Raw genomic sequence first — 17817 nt, 5'->3', positions numbered from 1 at the left:
TGAAAACCACATCGCAAGATGTGTCATTCACATAATGGCCAAACCTCTCCATGTTTCAGGCTATCTCCAGCCAGGTTTATGAAAACCACATCGCAAGATGTGTCATTCACACAATGGCCAGACCTCTCCATGTTTCAGGCTATCTCCAGCCAGGTTTATGAAAACCACATCACAAGATGCGTCATTCACACAGTGACCAAACCTTGCCATGTTTCAGGCTATCTCCAGCCAGGTTTATGAAAACCACATCACAAGATGCGTCATTCACATAATGACCAAACCTTTCCATGTTTCAGGCTATCTCCAGCCAGGTTTATGAAAACCACATCACACTGGAGAACCTGGAAAAGGACGCCAAGGGTCTGACCCAGAACTTCCGGTCCAGAGAGACGGCGGCCCTCAAGTCCAAGCTCACCAGTGTGCGGCGCCAGTGGGAGAGCCTCTGTACGCGAGCCAAGGACCGCAGCACGGCACTGTCAGGCAACGTGGCCCACTGGCAGCGCTACCAGTCGCTGCATGAGCAGCTGATGCCCTGGATCGTCAAGGCAGAGAAGTACTGTGCCACAGAACTGCCCAAGTGTGCTTCCCTGGAAGAAGCCAAGGACCTGTATGACTTGCACCAGGTCAGTGGATGCATCCTTCACATGATGGTTTGTCAGGCAGCTTGCAGAGCTGGGCCGGGTCGCACGAGACGATCTTTGCAGCGCTAAGTTTGCTTAGAGTTAAGAATGTTCCTAAGTGTATAGAATTTAGTGTGGAGTTGGAAACATTCTTAATGTTAAGCAAACTTAGCACTGCCAGGTTTGCTCATGCAACCCACCCCAGGTCTGTAGCTTCTGTGGCATTGACTTTTCAGTGTTAAATTCTTACCGGAGGAAAGTATCTCTGACAGTCTATTTTGCTTTTCATTTCCTTGTCTTTGGTTTGAATGGGGGCATAGGAGTAGGGAGGCTGAAGTGACAAAATGTAGGATGTATATATGATGGGAACAATTGCTTTCCACCCTAGCATTCTTAGCCCTGCATTAGTAGATAGGTACACACTTCATTGAGGAAGTTTTATTATAAGCTGGGGATTGATATAAAGCCTATCACTGGCAAGGTATGTATGATCATAACATGACATATGAAGTATCCATAGTGAATTATTTGTTATCAGGAAGGCAAATATAACAGCCTCAAATTTGTATGGTTTTGTTTGATTTCAATGCGATGCAGTTTACCACTGATTAACATTTGCCATAACTGGGTCCACAGGTGAATGTTTTCAAGTTTATGGTTATGATTGTGTTGTCATCTCCTTCCTTCCCCCAGTGATGCAACCCTTGTTACAGGCCTTTCAGTTGATTTCACTATGTTTAACATTTACCACTACTGAATCCATGAAGCCTGTTTTGAGGTTTATGATTTTCAGTGTGTTGTGATCTCCATTCTTCCACAGTCACAAATCCCTTGTTTCAGGCGTTTCTCCGTGAGTGTGAGGAGAACCTGCCCATCTTTGACAAGATGAGCACGGAGGCAGGGTACCTGATGGAACAGCCCAACATGGCCCGCGAGTTGGACAGCGTTCAGAAACGCTGGGCCAGCATCATCTCCTCCTCCGAGGATCGCTCCCACAAGGTGGACAAGATGTACGGCGCCTGGAACGCCTACAACAGTGAGCTAGAGAACTTCCAGGAGAACCTGGACAGGCTGCAGAACAGACTGGCTGTGGACCCCAACGTGGGCACCACGGACGTGCAGGTCTTGGAGCATGAGCTGGCCCTGGCTAAGGTCAGTGGACATACCATGACTTTCACTTATCATGTGGTTGGCACTGTCATGCCTCGTGACTGTTGATGGCACTGTCATGCCTCATGACTGTTGATGGCACTGTCATGCCTCATGACTGTTGATGGCACTGTCATGCCTCGTGACTGTTGATGGCACTGTCATGCCTCGTGACTGTTGATGGCACTGTCATGCCTCGTGACTGTTGATGGCACTGTCATGCCTCGTGACTGTTGATGGCACTGTCATGCCTCGTCACTGTTGATGGCACTGTCATGCCTCGTGACCGTTGATGGCACTGTCATGCCTCGTGACTGTTGATGGCACTGTCATGCCTCATGACTGTTGATGGCACTGTCATGCCTCGTGACTGTTGATGGCACTGTCATGCCTGGTCACTGTTGATAGCACTGTCATGCCTCGTCACTGTTGATAAGACAAATAAGATATACAAAAAACATATTCCTAGATTTTTGTAATAATCTAACTACTATCAAAGTCCTATCACTGTACATTGTACAAGGTCTTTGTTGTCTTCCAAGTGTTAAATCAGTTTGAATGATTTGAGGATGTATAAAATACCCCCCAAAATGAAACATGAAACATCTTGTTACCCTATATCTTTTAGGCTTTCCCAAGACGTGTGGTGATGTTTCTGTTCCACAGGCTCTGCAAGAAGAGGTTCGCAGCCAGCAGCCTCAGCTGAATGCCTTGCAGCGACAGTTTGAGCAGGTGGCTCCCCATGCCAGCCCCGAAGGTCTGCAGGTGCTCAGATCCAAACAGGACGCTGTGCGAAGCAGCTTCGATGACGCCAACGCTGCAGTCGCTGAGCGACAGAGCACTCTTGCCTCAGCATTACAGCACAGGCGTGACTTCTATGGACGTCTGAACGACATGGAGAAGTGGGTGAAGAAGATGCAGCGGAAGCTGGACTCTGGCAGTGAGATCTACTCTGATGAAGTGGGGGACACCTTGGCTAAGCTGAAGGTACAGTCACATTTTCTTTGGGCCCGATTGTTCTTCCTTCTTTTTTGAATTCTGCATTTGGAGGAGGGAGGAGGGAAGTATGCAGCAATGTGCTTGCATGCATGTTTGTGTGTGAGTGTGCTTGTGTGTGTGTGTGTGTGTGTGTGTGTGTGTGTGTGTGTGTGTGTGTGTGTGCATGTCCATGTGTCTGTGCATTTGCGTTCTTTCTTCGATTTATTGTCTTTTCACAATTGTTTGCATTTAAGGTAAAATAGTGGACTAAAACAAGCAAAAATTATTTGACTTTTTATCTTTATCAAGGAATAAAATGTGCACCATCCCAATTTTAATGCCAGATGTTGTACATCATTTTCATATCTTTAGTTTACATCACAAAGATGCTGTGTTGTGGAATGCCCCCTACAGGCGATGAAGAAGGAGTGCGGGGAGCAGGACCCAGCCTTCCAGGCCCTGCAGCAGGAGTTCAAGGACCTGATCCAAAACTGCAGTGAGGAGGAGAGGGCCATCCTGATGGACCGCTTCGACAAGGTGGTGGACGGCTACACCAAAATGGAGGACCTGATAGGAGAGCGGGAGAAGCTGTGCCAGCAGTGGAGCAAGTACAGTGACACTCACAAGTCAGCTCAGGCCAAGCTGAAGAACCTGCAGGCTCGACTTGCTGCTCCAGATATCAAAGAGGAAGAGGTGGGCTGTCTGATTTGTTTGTACCTTTTTATGTACGATCCCCCCCACCCCACTATCCCTTGTGACCCTGGTACACTTTGTAATAAAGACCTATTCTTTTCTTCATCATATGTCTGTGCAGGGGCATGCATGTAAATTTTCATTTTAGTGTTTAACTGCATGCTTTACTTGTTGGTTTTTACGTTGTACAGTGCAGCTAAGAATGTACGTTGAAAGGTGCTATATAAAGTAAATTGATATCATTGTATTATGATTATTTTCATGTCGTGCTTACAGAACTATGTTCAAGTTGGTGTGCAAGTATATACATAGAGGGCAGTGCATATTACTGGACATGTTTAACTCCAAGAAGGGTGCATAGTGTGGTGAATTATTATTCATCCCAATCCCATGTTAATAAAAATGTTTTATCATTGATGTTTCTTAAAGCGAAAAAATGTTCACAGTGCATTCAGTGATAGGAGGAACTGATATAAAAAAAATCAAACATGCATGTGTTTACACAAACATGTGGACACTGTCCACCATAAACTCTCTTACACACATCCATGCACACGGACACACACACACACAGGCACAGACTCAAACACACATCTATAAACATACTCATCGCCCCTCTTCTTTCCTGTACTTCCCCACACATATACTAACATATTGATGTGCACAAAATTTATGTCATAAAACCCTATGCAGCACTTGGAGCAATAAAGTAACAAAAAGCTTTTCATTTACATCATCATCATCATCACCATTAATATGAACAAAAATTGACTCATTGATTAATTCATTTATTTACGGGGTTTTTTTTTGTTGCTTTCTTTTTATATATCAGTTCTGTTGTATACTATTTGTACATGCTGAATACCAACTTATGTGCTGTTTGTTCTTACTATAACTTTGTCGTTTGCATGTCATTTTTGCAAAAAAAACAAAAACAAAGAAAAAAACACAGAAAAAACCTGACATGCATACGACAAAATTATAGTAAGAATAGACAGAAAGAAAGAAAAGATAGAAAAAGAAACAATAAAAAGAAAGAAATTTTCACACACAACCCCCCATCCCCCCCTCCCCCCCTCCCCAAATAAAGACCCTTTTCCTTTCTCCAGCAGCAGTCTTGGATGTGACACTGTTTGCAGGTGGCAAGGATCCTGGGGGAGATCCAGGATGTGAGGAAGACCCTCAGTCCCTGGAACCAGGAGGCAGAGGTCCTGGATGAGATGATGACCTCCGCACAGATGGTCATCAAGGACCGCGCTACCCAGAGAACTCTCCACTTTGGGTCAGAGCTGCAGGTAAGACCCTGCACACACACATGACCTTCATTTGAAAGTGTCAGATTCTGTGTGTGTGTGTGTGTGTGTGTGTGTGTGTGTGTGTGTGTTACCAAGAAGCTACTTCAGATTTTAGCACCAATTTTGCAAATAATCAACCAGTGCACACAATTATAGGTCGTCAACTAGTCATGTTAAGGGTCCAGACTTTTTTCTACTGAAAATATGCTCAAGGTTGGATCAAGAATCTGTAGTTTCAGTGGTAACAAATCGAAGAAGCATTAACTGAAGTGATTTTCCTAAATGGCAGGTTTAGTCAGTAGAGAAGAGGTTTAGTCAGCAGAGAAGAATAGCAGTAAAATATCTTTTTGTTGATCTTTTTCCGTTATATGTGATCGATATCATAAAACTTCAAACATAGCGAAAAAAGGAAAGCAGTTACACTTGCAGACAGAAAAAAAAAGAGAAAAAAAAGATGGTGCTGCAATGTTGCGACACATTCTCCCTGGAGAGAGCGGCCTGAATTTCACACAGAGACATCTGCTGTGATGAACACAACACAACAACACAGCACAACACAGCACAGCACAACACAGCACAGCACAGCACAGCACAGCACAGCACAGCACAACACAACAACAACACAGCACAAAACAACACAGCACAGCACAGCACAACACAACAACAACAGCACAAAACAACACAGCACAGCACAGCACAGCACAACACAACACAACGCAATATGCAGCACTCTTTGTACACTAGGTATTTCTGCTTGTCCAGTCTGTGTTGTAGACATTTCACGCACTAACACTTCCAGTTCCATCCAGCATGAACGTGTGTATTTTCCCAGGCGTTGGAGAACCTGTGTGACCAGGTGGGGCAGACAGCAGCACAGAAGGAGGAGCACCTGGGAGAGCTGCTGCAGCTGAGCGACGACTTTGGAGGGCGCAAGGACACCCTGGTCAGGTCCCTACAGCAAGTGGAGGCCAGACTCTCCGCTGCCAAACCGGCGTCGTCCTCATTGCAGGGCATCCGTGACTTGGTCCGAGAGATCGAGGTAACGCAATGATGATGATGATATGACAGTAGTATGTTTGTATAGTGCTTTCAAACCTCTCAAGAAAAGCGCTTTACAGTAACACATCAGTTGGACACAAAGCATGCGCACACACACTTGCATGCATGCGCACGCGCGCGCACACACACACACACATACACACACACACATGCATGCATGTACATACAAATACATGTGGAAGATATAGTTGTGGATCCATAGCACACAGGTATAGAAGGGAGTGCCTTGATTGTGTAGAATGACTGCTTGAAAAGGAATGTTTTTAGATGTTTGTTGTTGTTTTTTTAAAGCATCCTGATGATTTCACTACTGTTATACACTCCTTCAGTCCTCTTCACTCTGATGAGAAAATACATATCACTACATAGCTGTCCTACTGATACACCTTTCTTTACATTTAAATGTAAAGATTTGCTTTAACTGATTAGAAATTGGTGGTATTTATCAGTGGGTGTATTATTGAATGTTTTGCAGGACATCCGAGACGACATGTTTTCCCACAACCCTGAGTATGAACAGTTGCGTGAACTGGGTCGACAGATCATGCATGCTGACCCCTCCAAATCAACACAGGTCCAGTCACAGCTGGCACAGGTCGGTCATGTATAATATTGTGTTAATAAATTATCAGCTGCCACTGTCAGTTCTGTAAAGTTAGAGACTATTTTAACTCACTCAGTACGGCCAATCCTCTCTTCTCCTCTACACAGACCCCTCGGATGTCCAGTGGGTGTCTGAATGACCCAACCTTTAGCTTTCGTCGTCAGAATTATGGTATTCTTTGTCAACATTCACCTCTTCAGTATAAGAGCCTTCCACTTGCAATATTTTGATGATGGTAATTGGGGTGAAACGCTGTTAACGTCGTCTCTTTCGCCGTTCGTATGGAGAGAGTTAATTCATTTAATTCTTTCTTTTTTTTAAAGAGAAAGAAAAAAAGAAAGAAAGAAAAGGAAAGAAAGAAAGAAAAAATCTTTAAAACAATATATGAAATATATAGATATAAATGAAGAGCATTAGTATTTTCCTCATGTAAGTTTTCAGTGCAGTGTAAATCTAAATTGATAATGATGATAATAATAATAATAATAATAATGATAGTAATCTAATTATTAGTATGAAACATTTATGATTTTTTTATAAAAGCTGTTGACCTGCAGAATCAAAGGGCACTTTACTTATTGCCAGTGCTCAAGAGAACAATGCTCATTTAACATGAGAAAGATCATAAGAGAAGACCAAAAGCTTGTAATAACGAAAGTTGTCTTCCATGCTGTAGATGGCGGATGTCAGTTTAGTTAGTTTCATTCACATGCTAAACACAGTGGGTGCAGGCGCATGTAGCCATGATAGACATTGATGAGATTAATTAAGAAATATCGTAATTATTGTTTATCTTTATTATTGTTGTTATTATTTTTATTTTATTTACTTACAGTTAGTGTTGTTTTTATGATTTTGGTTGTTCTTTATTGCTGGTGCTGTTGTCAACATCATCGTTGTCTTTGTTGCAGTTGTCATTGTCATCATTATTGAAAAGTAGATAATCATATATATATATATATATATATATATGTATGTATGCATGTATATGTTTTGTATACTTGTACACCAGGTGAGCGAAGTGTGGGAGCGCATACAGAAGAAGCTGGGAGAGCAGCACCAGTACTACAGCGGGGTGGGCAACCTGTGGCAGACGTACAATGATGCCAAGCAGGGAGTGGGGAGGGTCCTGGAGGGCGTCACCCCTCTGGTGGAGCAGGACATTGCCTTCAGCAACCAGGCAGACGTCAAACGCTCCCTCGACCAGCACAAGGTCAGTGATGGAGTTGTTGTTTTTTTCCCCCTTGCTGGGAAGGTTATATTTTCTTTTCAGTTTCAGTTTCAGTAGCTCAAGGAGGCGTCACTGCGTTCGGACAAATCCATATACGCTACACCACATCTGCCAAGCAGATGCCTGACCAGCAGCGTAACCCAACGCGCTTAGTCAGGCCTTGAGGTCTTTTCAGCATCATCTCAGTGCTGGATTTTTGTTTCGGAGAAAAAAAAAGGCTTGTGATTGACTGCATGGAATAGAAGCCATGTGGTTAGATTTTACCTGGCAGAATCAGTGAGGAAGCAAAGGAAAGTTTGAACTGGAAAGAATGATGATATAGGAGAAGAAGCAAAAACTTGTAGATGAAAAGAAATGTTCACCTCTTGTTTGTTTGTTTTTAAAGAATTATTTGTTTTTTTCTTGTATCTGTTGATTTAACACCTGGGATACTAAATGGCAGTAAATTCGTCTGGGAAGGAGTCATCAGGTTCACTGCTTCTGGTTCATTCACTGATCAAAGTTACAAATTTGATTTTTTTTTCCAGTTGTGTTTGTCTTGTTGGTTCAGAATCTTTGATTTTCTGTCTTAGATGTGTCATCTTACATGGGTTACTTATGTGTCATCTTACATGGGTTACTTATGTATACAATTCTCATAGTAAAGACGTTTGTTTCTCCATCCAGAATCAGAATCAAACTCTATTCCATGACCCCTTGGAGCATAAGGATAGCAAATGCAGAATATTACTCATTTGCGGAAAGCACTTCCCATTTTACATACAGTCATCCAGTATGTCTTGGGGAAAATCAAACACGAAAACAAAAAGAACACGTCACAACACACATAAATAGATTTCTTTGGTGAGTGTATGCTTCTTATCAGTCACTGGGATGAGATGATAAACTGAGGTCCCGTGTGCACCATGCACTTAGCGCATATAAAAGAACCCACAACAACAAAAGGGTTGTGTCTGGAAAAATTTTGAAGAAAAATCCACTTCGATAGGAAAAGAAATAAAATAGCAGGCAGGAAAAAATAGAAGGAAAAAAAAGGGTAGCGCTCTCAGTGTAGCTTTCCCTGGGGAGAGCAACCCGAATTTCACATAGAGAAATCTGTTGTGACAAAAGAGTAAATACAGTACAATACAATACAAAACAATATCAAGCGTGAAACACTTATTTTCCAGAACGCAGAGTTTGAACTCCATGCCAACCAGACCCAGCTGGACCACATGAACAACAAGGGAGTGCAGCTTCTGGAAGAGCTGCGCAAGGTGCCCAGCTTCAACGCCTCTGTCATGGAACAGGACCTGGATGACGTCAACCACAAGTGGGAGACTGCCAACAAGGTGAGTGTTTGAGGAATGGTGTCTTCATGTTTCCAGAAAAAAACAATCTGATACACCTCCTGAAACTGAACTGTAGATGCAAATTAGACCCAAGTGGGATTATCTGCCAGTGACTATGTGCATGACAGTGATGTGCATGACAGTGATGTGGCTGTGTGTCTGTGTGTGCAGGTGATCGATGCACACAGGGAGAACCTGGAGGCCCAGATGGTGTGCTGGGACCATGTGGCGTCCGGCAGGGATGAGGTGGGGGCCTGGGTCAACAGCATGCTCAGCAAACTGGACGAGAGTGTGCGTCACTTTGATGATGCTGTCAGCGTGGAGGCCAGGTTGACCAAGTTTAAGGTCAGCATTGTGTGTGTGTGTGTGAGGGTGTGTATGTGTGTGTGTGTGTGTGTGAAATGTTGATGTTTTAAATTATGTACTTAGTTTTTTTCATGTTTCTAGACTTACACATTGCAAGGTTGCTTACATTTGATACAAACTCATACAGAAAGCAGGGCTTGGTTTGTTATCTCTCCCCATTTTCCTGTTATCCGTATTCCTTCGTTTCCTTTCCCTGTACTTTCTTCAGTTTCTCCTCCCTTTTTTGTGCTTTTTTTCACTATTAGAGCCTGCAATTTTTTTTTTTATTAGTAATGATTTTTTTGCGGTCGCTTCCAGTTTCTTACTTGTCCAAAGTATGAACCAAGATCCTGTATCTTACTTGTCCAAAGTGTGAACCAAGGTCCTGTATCTTACTTGTCCAAAGTGTGAACCAAGATCCTGTATCTTACCTGTCCAAAGTGTGAACCAAGATCCTGTATCTTACCTGTCCAAAGTGTGAACCAAGATCCTGTATCTTACCTGTCCAAAGTGTGAACCAAGATCCTGTATCTTACCTGTCCAAAGTATGAACCAAGATCCTGTATCTTACTTGTCCAAAGTGTGAACCAAGATCCTGTATCTTACCTGTCCAAAGTATGAACCAAGATCCTGTATCTTACCTGTCCAAAGTGTGAACCAAGATCCTGTATCTTACTTGTCCAAAGTGTGAACCAAGATCCTGTATCTTACCTGTCCAAAGTGTGAACCAAGATCCTGTATCTTACTTGTCCAAAGTGTGAACCAAGATCCTGTATCTTACTTGTCCAAAGTGTGAACCAAGATCCTGTATCTTACCTGTCCAAAGTGTGAACCAAGATCCTGTATCTTATCTGTCCAAAGTGTGAACCAAGATCCTGTATCTTGTCCAGAGTGTGAACCAAGATCCTGTATCTTACTTGTCCAAAGTGTGAACCAAGATCCTGTATCTTTGCAGGAAGAAGCACCCTACTATGCTGAGGTGATGAACGAGGTGGCCCAGAAGATCCGTGACCTTCGTGAGCTCAACCAGGGTCAGAGGATCCCAGCACTGGAGAACGCCCAGAGAGAGATTGAAGAGAAGTTTGAGCGGGCGTCAACGCTGGCCAATCAGCTTTCAGCCACCATGTCGGACTTCTCGGAGGAGCAGCAAGATCTTCAGCAAGCCATGCAGGAGGAGACGGAGTGGCTGAACCGGTTGAAGGACTTGCTGTCACGGTGTGACGATACCTCAGGGGATGACACTGACATCATCAAGAGGCTGGGAGACTGCAAGGTGAAGTGCTTGGAACTGGTGACTGATGCTGTGGCTTACATGATGTTTGTAAAGGATTGTCTACTCTTGTTTGAGGTATTCTCTTGCAGGTGTGAATTAGTGTGCATCTGTATGTGCACACGTGCTCGTGTATGTGTATACACAAACACACATACTTACATGCACATATTCATGCATCACACACACATGTGCACACAGGCAGGCAGGCGTATACTCTAATCTCTCACTTTCGGTTTCAATTTTCTCTCGCTCAGACACACACATTCACATGCACACACACTGTTGAATAAATGTTAAGATAAAGAAGTACCACTGATGAATTTTCAACATAAGGCCATCTCCTTATCTAACCGTTTAATTTCAAGCCAGCAAAAAGGTTAACTTATCCGTTCATCATTTGACAAATAATTGTAATTTTCAACATAAGCCCATCTCCTTATTTAACCCTTTAATTTCAAGCCAGCAAAAAGGTTAACTTCATCCTTTCATCGTTTGACAAATAATTGTCTTTCTCATCAAAAACAGAACCTGCAAGATGAACTGGCCTCCCACAAGAAGAAGATCCTGGCAATTCAGGACAAGACTGGCGCTTTACTCAACAAGTACCCGTCTGTGGAGATGTCCAGCCTGGCCAAAGACGCCAACGTTCTGGCCAAGAAGTTTGAGTCTTTGGTTGGTCGGGCAGAGCGCATCGACGATACGCTGGTCGGGGCCCTGGAGCAGCACTGCCAGGAGGCACAGCAACAGCAGTCCAGGTGGCTGGCCGCAGCCAAGGAGAAGGTGGCGTGGTGTGGGGACATGGGAGGTGACCGCTACAGTGTGGAGGCGAAACTTTCCACCTTGAAGGTGTGTGGTTGTTGCAGCATTGTCACCTGTGTTGCATAGCTTTTGAGTTTCAGAATATGGAAGCTAAACTCTCCACTATGAAGGTGTGTGGTTGTTTAAAACATTGTCACCTGTTTTGCGTAGCTTTGAGCTTCAAAATAAGGAAGGTAAAACTCTCCACATTGAAGGTGTGTAGTTGTTTAAACATTGTCACCTGTGTTGCTTAGCTTTTGAGTTTCAGAATATGGAAGCTAAACTCTCCACATTGAAGGTGTGTAGTTGTTTAAACATTGTCACCTGTGTTGCTTAGCTTTTGAGTTTCAGAATATGGAAGCCAAACTCTCCACTATGAAGGTGTGTGGGTTGCTTAAAACACCATCACCTGTTTCACATAGCTTTGAATTTATTTCAAAATATGGAAGCTTAACTTTCCACTATGAATGTGTGTGGTTATTAAAACACTGTCATCTGTGGAAACTAAGCTTTCCACTTTGAAAGTGTGTAGTTGCTGAAACATTGTCAGCTGTGTTGCTTAGATTTGAGTTTAAAAATGTGAAAGCTAGACTTTCTGCTATGAAGGTGTGTGGTTGTTTAAAACATTGTCGCCTGTATTGCATAGCTTGGAGTTTCAAATTATGGACGCTAAACTCTCCACAATGAAGGTGTGTGGTTGTTTAAATTTTGTCACCTGTTTTATATAGCCTTGAATTTATTTCAAAATATGAAAGCTAAACTTTCCACTATGAAGGTGTATGGTTGTTTAAATATTGTCACCAATGTGACATTGCTTTGAATTTATTTCAAAGTATGGAAGCTAAACTTTCCACTATGTTGGTGTGTGGTTGTTTGCGCATTGTCACCTAGTACCTGTGTTACACAGCTTTGAATTTATAAATACATTTTGCACTTTGAGAAAAGGTTAATCTGAGTGCATGTCTGTACTTTAAGTATGTATTTGGCCTGTGGTTTACACATGGTCATTTAAGTCGTTTTTGTTTTAACATAGAATTCTCTGTACCCTAAATTTTGTATGGATTTTGAAAAAAGATTGTGAACTTCTTACCTGGTGAGTTTTACATCTCATAGTGGTCATACAACGTCAAAACACCTATATATTATCTTGGTGATGGTTTTACTTGCCATTGAGGTTGAGCACTGTCAGTCAACAAGCTATAATCATGGTGTAAACTTAACGTAGCGTGTAAGAAATAAGAAACAAAATTTTGGTGTCTTACGGCTACAGTTAATTCATGCATCAAATTATTGCTGATAGTAGGTTTCCATAAAGCTCACACCTAGTTGTCTTCAGAGTACATTGTGAAAGGAAGGAAGAAGCATTGAACACATCCTGAGGGGCCCACCTTACAGCCTTGATTTAGAATGGATCTCCATAGCATCACCATTTTTTTGTCCTTCCCAATGTGTGTGTGTGTGTGTATATATATATAAAGAAGACAAACACAGGGAATAGGAAGGTTAAAAAAAGAAAAGAAAAAAAAAAGGTTAAAGCAGCAAACAATGGAGGAAACAAATGTTGATGCAGGACCTGAACAAGAACATGGAGGAAGGTGAGCGGAAGCGTGCGGAAGCCCTGGCACGGCTGGATGCTGCGCGCGGCGTGTTGCCCCGTGCCAAGCTGACGGAGCTGGAGCAGCAGAACAGGAGCCTGGAGAAAGAGTGGAACTTGCTGGTCAGCCAGATGGAGCAGACACAGTACGTGTCATTTCTGTGTGTATGTCTGTGTGGTTGTGAGTCAGCGAATGCGCATGTGTATGCTCTCCCCAGGGAGAGCGCGTCGCTACACTACAGTGCTACCCATGTTTTTTGTATTTTTTCCTGCGTGCAGTTTTATTTGTTTTTTCCTGTTGAAGTGGATTTTTCTACAGGATTTTGCCAGTAACAACCCTTTTGTTGCTGTGGGTTCTTTTACATGCGCTAAGAGCATGCTGCACACGGGACCTCAGTTTATCGTCTCATCCGAATGACTAGCGTCCACCACTCAAGGTCTAGTGGAGGGGGAGAAAATATCTGCAGCTGAGCCGTGATTCAAACCAGTACACTCAAATTCTCTTGCTTCCTAGGCAGACATGTTACCTCTAGGCCATCACTCAAATGTGTGGTTGTCTATGTCAGTATAGTTGGCACATATATGGATGTGTGTATGTGTGTGCACATGCATATGTGCATGTGTGAGTATATTTGTGTGTGTGAGCTAGCTTGTGCGTCTGTGTGCATACTGGCTTACATCCATGTGTACACAAGTTTTCTTTGTGTGTGTCTGTATGTGTGTGAGAGTTTGTGTGTGAGCATTAGTGAATGAGCATACCCAAGCATGTGCGTGTGTGAGGGAGAGAGAAAGTCTTGATCTGTGTTCAGTGCTTGCAAGTGTGTTGAATAGGTATTCTCATGTGTTACAATATGCTTGTTTAGTGCAGGCAGTGTGTACTGACCACATGCAATAGTGGATTATCTGTCACTTCAGAGACAAGCTGGAGAATTCAGTGGACCAGTGGGATGTGTACGACTCTCAGCACGAGTCCTTGTCCCAGTGGCTGAAGGAAACAGAGGCCAGCTTGCGTGCTGAAGCCACTCTTAAACCTGACCTGGCCTCCAAAAAGAACCAGCTTGACTTCTTCAAGGTTTGTGGTTTTGGGGATGGATTGATTGATGTGTGAATGGTTTGATTGGTTCGTTCATTGATTTGGTGGCTGCTTGATTGGTTGGTTGATTGCCTAGCAAACTGACCAACTCTGACTGACCAACTAGCTGACAGACTGATTGGCTCATTGACTGGTTGGTTGAACCACTGGTTGAATGTTCAGATGGTAGGCTACCTCATTGATTTTTTGATTAAGCGATTGATTGATCATTGATGTTAGATTGATTAACCGGCGATGATTGACTGGTTGGTTGGTTCATTGTAAACTGGTTTTTGTAAGTTGATTAACCATTTAATTTACTGTATTAAAATAAAGGAAGAAGAAATTTCAGTTAACAAACATCTACAAGAAAAAGCTTCAGCATGTCTTTATTGTAGTTTGGATTTAACTCTCTCCATATGGACGGCGAAAGAGACGACGTTAACAGCGTTTCACCCCAATTACCACCATCAAAATATTGCAAGCGGAAGGCTCTTATACTGAAGAGGTGAATGTTGACAAAGAATACCACAACTCTGACGACGGAAGCTAAAGGTTGGGTCATTGAGACACCCACTGGACATCCGAGGGGTCTGTGTTGAGGAGAAGAGAGGACTGGCCGAACTGAGTGAGTTAATCATCAAGAGCTTTGATATGAAAGGCACAGCATGTCTTTAATCTGACTGAAGATGATTTACTTTGGTTTGTGCAGGACATGGAAAATGCTGTGCTGGCCCGACGCAAGGAGTTTGACAACATGCGTGACATGGCACAGAAAATCTCCCACTCCAGTGGAGATGCTCGCACAGCTTCCTACGCTAACCAGCTGGTCAGCCGATTCCAGGCTTTAGCTGCAGCTGTCAAGGTTGGTAATAATCTATTGTATTGTTATTATTATTGTTGTTATTTTTGTTGTTGTTGTTATTATTATCATGATCATGATAATCTGTTGTATTGTTATTATTATTGTTGTTATTATTATTATTATTATCATCATCATGATAATCTATTGTATTGTTATTATTATTGTTTTTATTTTTGTTGTTGTTGTTGTTATTATTATTATCATCATCATGATAATCTATTGTATTGTTATTATTATTGTTTTTATTTTTGTTGTTGTTGTTGTTATTATTATTATCATCATCATGATAATCTATTGTATTGTTATTATTATTGTTGTTATTTTTTTTGTTGTTGTTGTTATTATTATTATCATCATCATGATAATCTATTGTATTGTTATTATTATTGTTGTTATTTTTGTTGTTGTTGTTGTTATTATTATTATTATTATCATTATTATTATTATCATCATCATCATGATCATCATCATCATATTATTATTATTGTTGTTGTTGTTGTTGTTGTTATCATCATCATCATTATTATATTATCATCTATTTAATGAATAGTTTTGTGATTCAGCTTGAAGACTTAGCCCTTCCCTTACCATATCATGGACTGGTGTATTTCACCTAAAAATAGAACAGGGAGAAAACTTATCTATCATTCTGCCAAACTTACCGCCTGTCCTGATGATATTCTATATTAGTAATTTGTCACTCTTCTTTCTCCCTCAGTGCCAGATAATGAATTAGATCATTAAATAAAGTAGACTGAGTATGTGTGTATGTGTTTGACAGGAGCAAGTTGAGCAGTCAGAGAAGAACATTGATGACCATGAAAACTTCAATCAGCGTCACAAGGCCTGTGTGGACTGGTTAACCAAAGCACAGCAAGAGCTGGACTCCTGTTCAGACATGGTGGGAGATGAAGACTCACTCAATGTCAAACTGTCCCTTGTGGAGGTGAGTACATTTCAAGCTTTACACTGTTTTTGAAACGGAAAACATGGTTTGCATGAACATTACAGAAGGACAGTGCACATTAATTTTCTAGTGAAAAACTGAAAAGATTGTATATACATCATCAGTTGTTATTTCACCACAATCACATCATTGAGATTAAAAAAAAAAGAAAAGAAAAAAAAGACGACTCAAATTTTCATAAGAAGTAATAAAACAGGGAATAGACTATATATTCTCTCATGGCCCAGTGACATTATATTATGTCAGTATCTTTATGTGGAACAGTAAGTGGACATTTGTGGCAGCAGAAAATGCCATTACAGTCCCTGGTTTATAATGCTAACATATATTCCACATTCCATGCAGTTTACAATGCCCCATTACCTCACATCACATCAAAGACTTATATAGGAAAGATACATTTCAAACAACAGTAAGAGGTCTTACTGATGTTGCAGAAAGATCTGTTCGTTTCATCAAACACTTGGGAATTATAATGTGGAAATGAACAGTTCTGAAATAAAGTCTTCAGGCAAGGAAGCTTGGTTTGGTTAATGAAGTAAGATCAGTTCATGTTACCATTCAGACTTACAAACTGATATTGTTATGTTTCACAGACCATAGCTGCAGGTCTCATCAGTTTTCCTTTTTTCATGTGCATGAGAATAAACTTCTATATTTAAACACACACACGCATGCACACACTCATGTATACACGCATGCATGCTCTGTCAACACACACACACACACACACACACACACACACACACAAACACAAACGCCCCCCCGAAACCCCCACCCCTCCCTGCCACACCCACACCTGCAACAACAACAAAGCTGATGATGGATCTCTCCACAGGACTTGCTGGCGGACAAGGAGCAGGGCCTGGCCCTGTTCAGCGCGGCCCTGGAGGCCGGGGAGAGGCTGTACCCCAACACGTCCAACGAGGGCCGTGAGGAGGTGCGCCGCGACTTGCGCAACATGCGTGACACCTGGGAGAGCTTCAACGATGCCCTGAACGACACGCAGCGCTCCCTGGAGAGCAGCCGCATGCAGTGGTCGACATTCGACGAGAACTTTGACCAGCTGATGCAGTGGGTGCTTGAGACGGAGTCCCAGGTCATGGTGGAGCCGGAACTCAAGGCCACCCTGCAGGAAAAGAAAGCTCAGTTGCAGAATCTCAAGGTGCGGTTGGGTTTATGCAGCTGGGATCTTAAGAGGTGGTGCAAATGTATCGGTGAAAGTGTATCGTTGCTTATGTCAGTGCTGTTTCATGGATTTTGTGAAAATGTTCTGCTGTTGAGATAGAAGAATAATACTTGAAAAAACACCAACAACAAAAAAACACCAGCAACAAAAAACACCAACAACAATAACAATACAATGAAGCTGTCAGTGATGTGTTGTTGTTTTTTTTCATCTAGGAGTTCAGTTTCAGACTTAATCAATATTCAGAGTAGATATTTTTTTGTTCAGAAATAGTCCCAATTATTGTCATAATTCTTTTCTAAGTGTTTTGACTTGCTTTTGTATGTGCTGGATCATAATTCTTCTGTGTTTCTTCTTATTCTTATGCAAACCAATTCCTAGATATACTTTTGAATTGTTTTCATAAGATGTATAAAAGACTTGCTTATCAACTGAGCATTTTTTGCATGGCATTTAAAAAAAAAATTATATATGTAGATGGTTAGAGACTGAAATGATATCACTTTCCACCGCTTTTGTGTGTGTGTTGATTTTCCACCCTACCTGGCTTTGTGTGGTGTTGGTGTTGTGCAGACTAGGTGCCAGGACATCCTGTCCCACCAAACCATGATTGACAGCATCAGTGACAAGGGCACAGCACTGGCCTCTGCCCAGGTGCAGAACAGACTGAAACAGCTCAACACAAAGTACAACACTCTCAGCAGCAAGGCCCAGGTCAGTGGATGTCTGTTTGTGTGTGTGTGTGTCTGTGTGT

The 17817-nt window shown here is 42.2% G+C and overlaps 1 protein-coding gene across 5 annotated transcripts in view; it reads left to right on the top strand.

Annotated features, from left to right (window-relative positions):
• Positions 1–17817, top strand: part of LOC143281295 (muscle-specific protein 300 kDa-like) — a 167998-nt gene that overhangs the window by 47186 nt on the left and 102995 nt on the right. For all 5 annotated transcript variants that reach the window (XM_076586452.1, XM_076586448.1, XM_076586451.1 and 2 more), the window contains exons 25-42: positions 297–623; positions 1461–1772; positions 2436–2756; positions 3162–3440; positions 4580–4735; positions 5568–5774; positions 6270–6389; positions 7411–7611; positions 8799–8960; positions 9132–9305; positions 10261–10578; positions 11104–11424; positions 12947–13116; positions 13886–14042; positions 14755–14907; positions 15689–15853; positions 16713–17039; positions 17637–17777. In XM_076586452.1, coding sequence (XP_076442567.1) covers positions 297–623; positions 1461–1772; positions 2436–2756; positions 3162–3440; positions 4580–4735; positions 5568–5774; positions 6270–6389; positions 7411–7611; positions 8799–8960; positions 9132–9305; positions 10261–10578; positions 11104–11424; positions 12947–13116; positions 13886–14042; positions 14755–14907; positions 15689–15853; positions 16713–17039; positions 17637–17777 — 4011 coding nt within the window. The remainder of the gene's footprint in view (positions 1–296; positions 624–1460; positions 1773–2435; positions 2757–3161; positions 3441–4579; positions 4736–5567; positions 5775–6269; positions 6390–7410; positions 7612–8798; positions 8961–9131; positions 9306–10260; positions 10579–11103; positions 11425–12946; positions 13117–13885; positions 14043–14754; positions 14908–15688; positions 15854–16712; positions 17040–17636; positions 17778–17817) is intronic.

The sequence above is a fragment of the Babylonia areolata genome, chromosome 4, assembly GCF_041734735.1.
Source record: "Babylonia areolata isolate BAREFJ2019XMU chromosome 4, ASM4173473v1, whole genome shotgun sequence".
Lineage (NCBI taxonomy): Eukaryota > Metazoa > Mollusca > Gastropoda > Neogastropoda > Buccinidae > Babylonia > Babylonia areolata.
The sequence above is the reverse complement of the archived record's forward strand: the minus strand, read 5'-3'. Positions and strand labels throughout refer to the sequence as shown.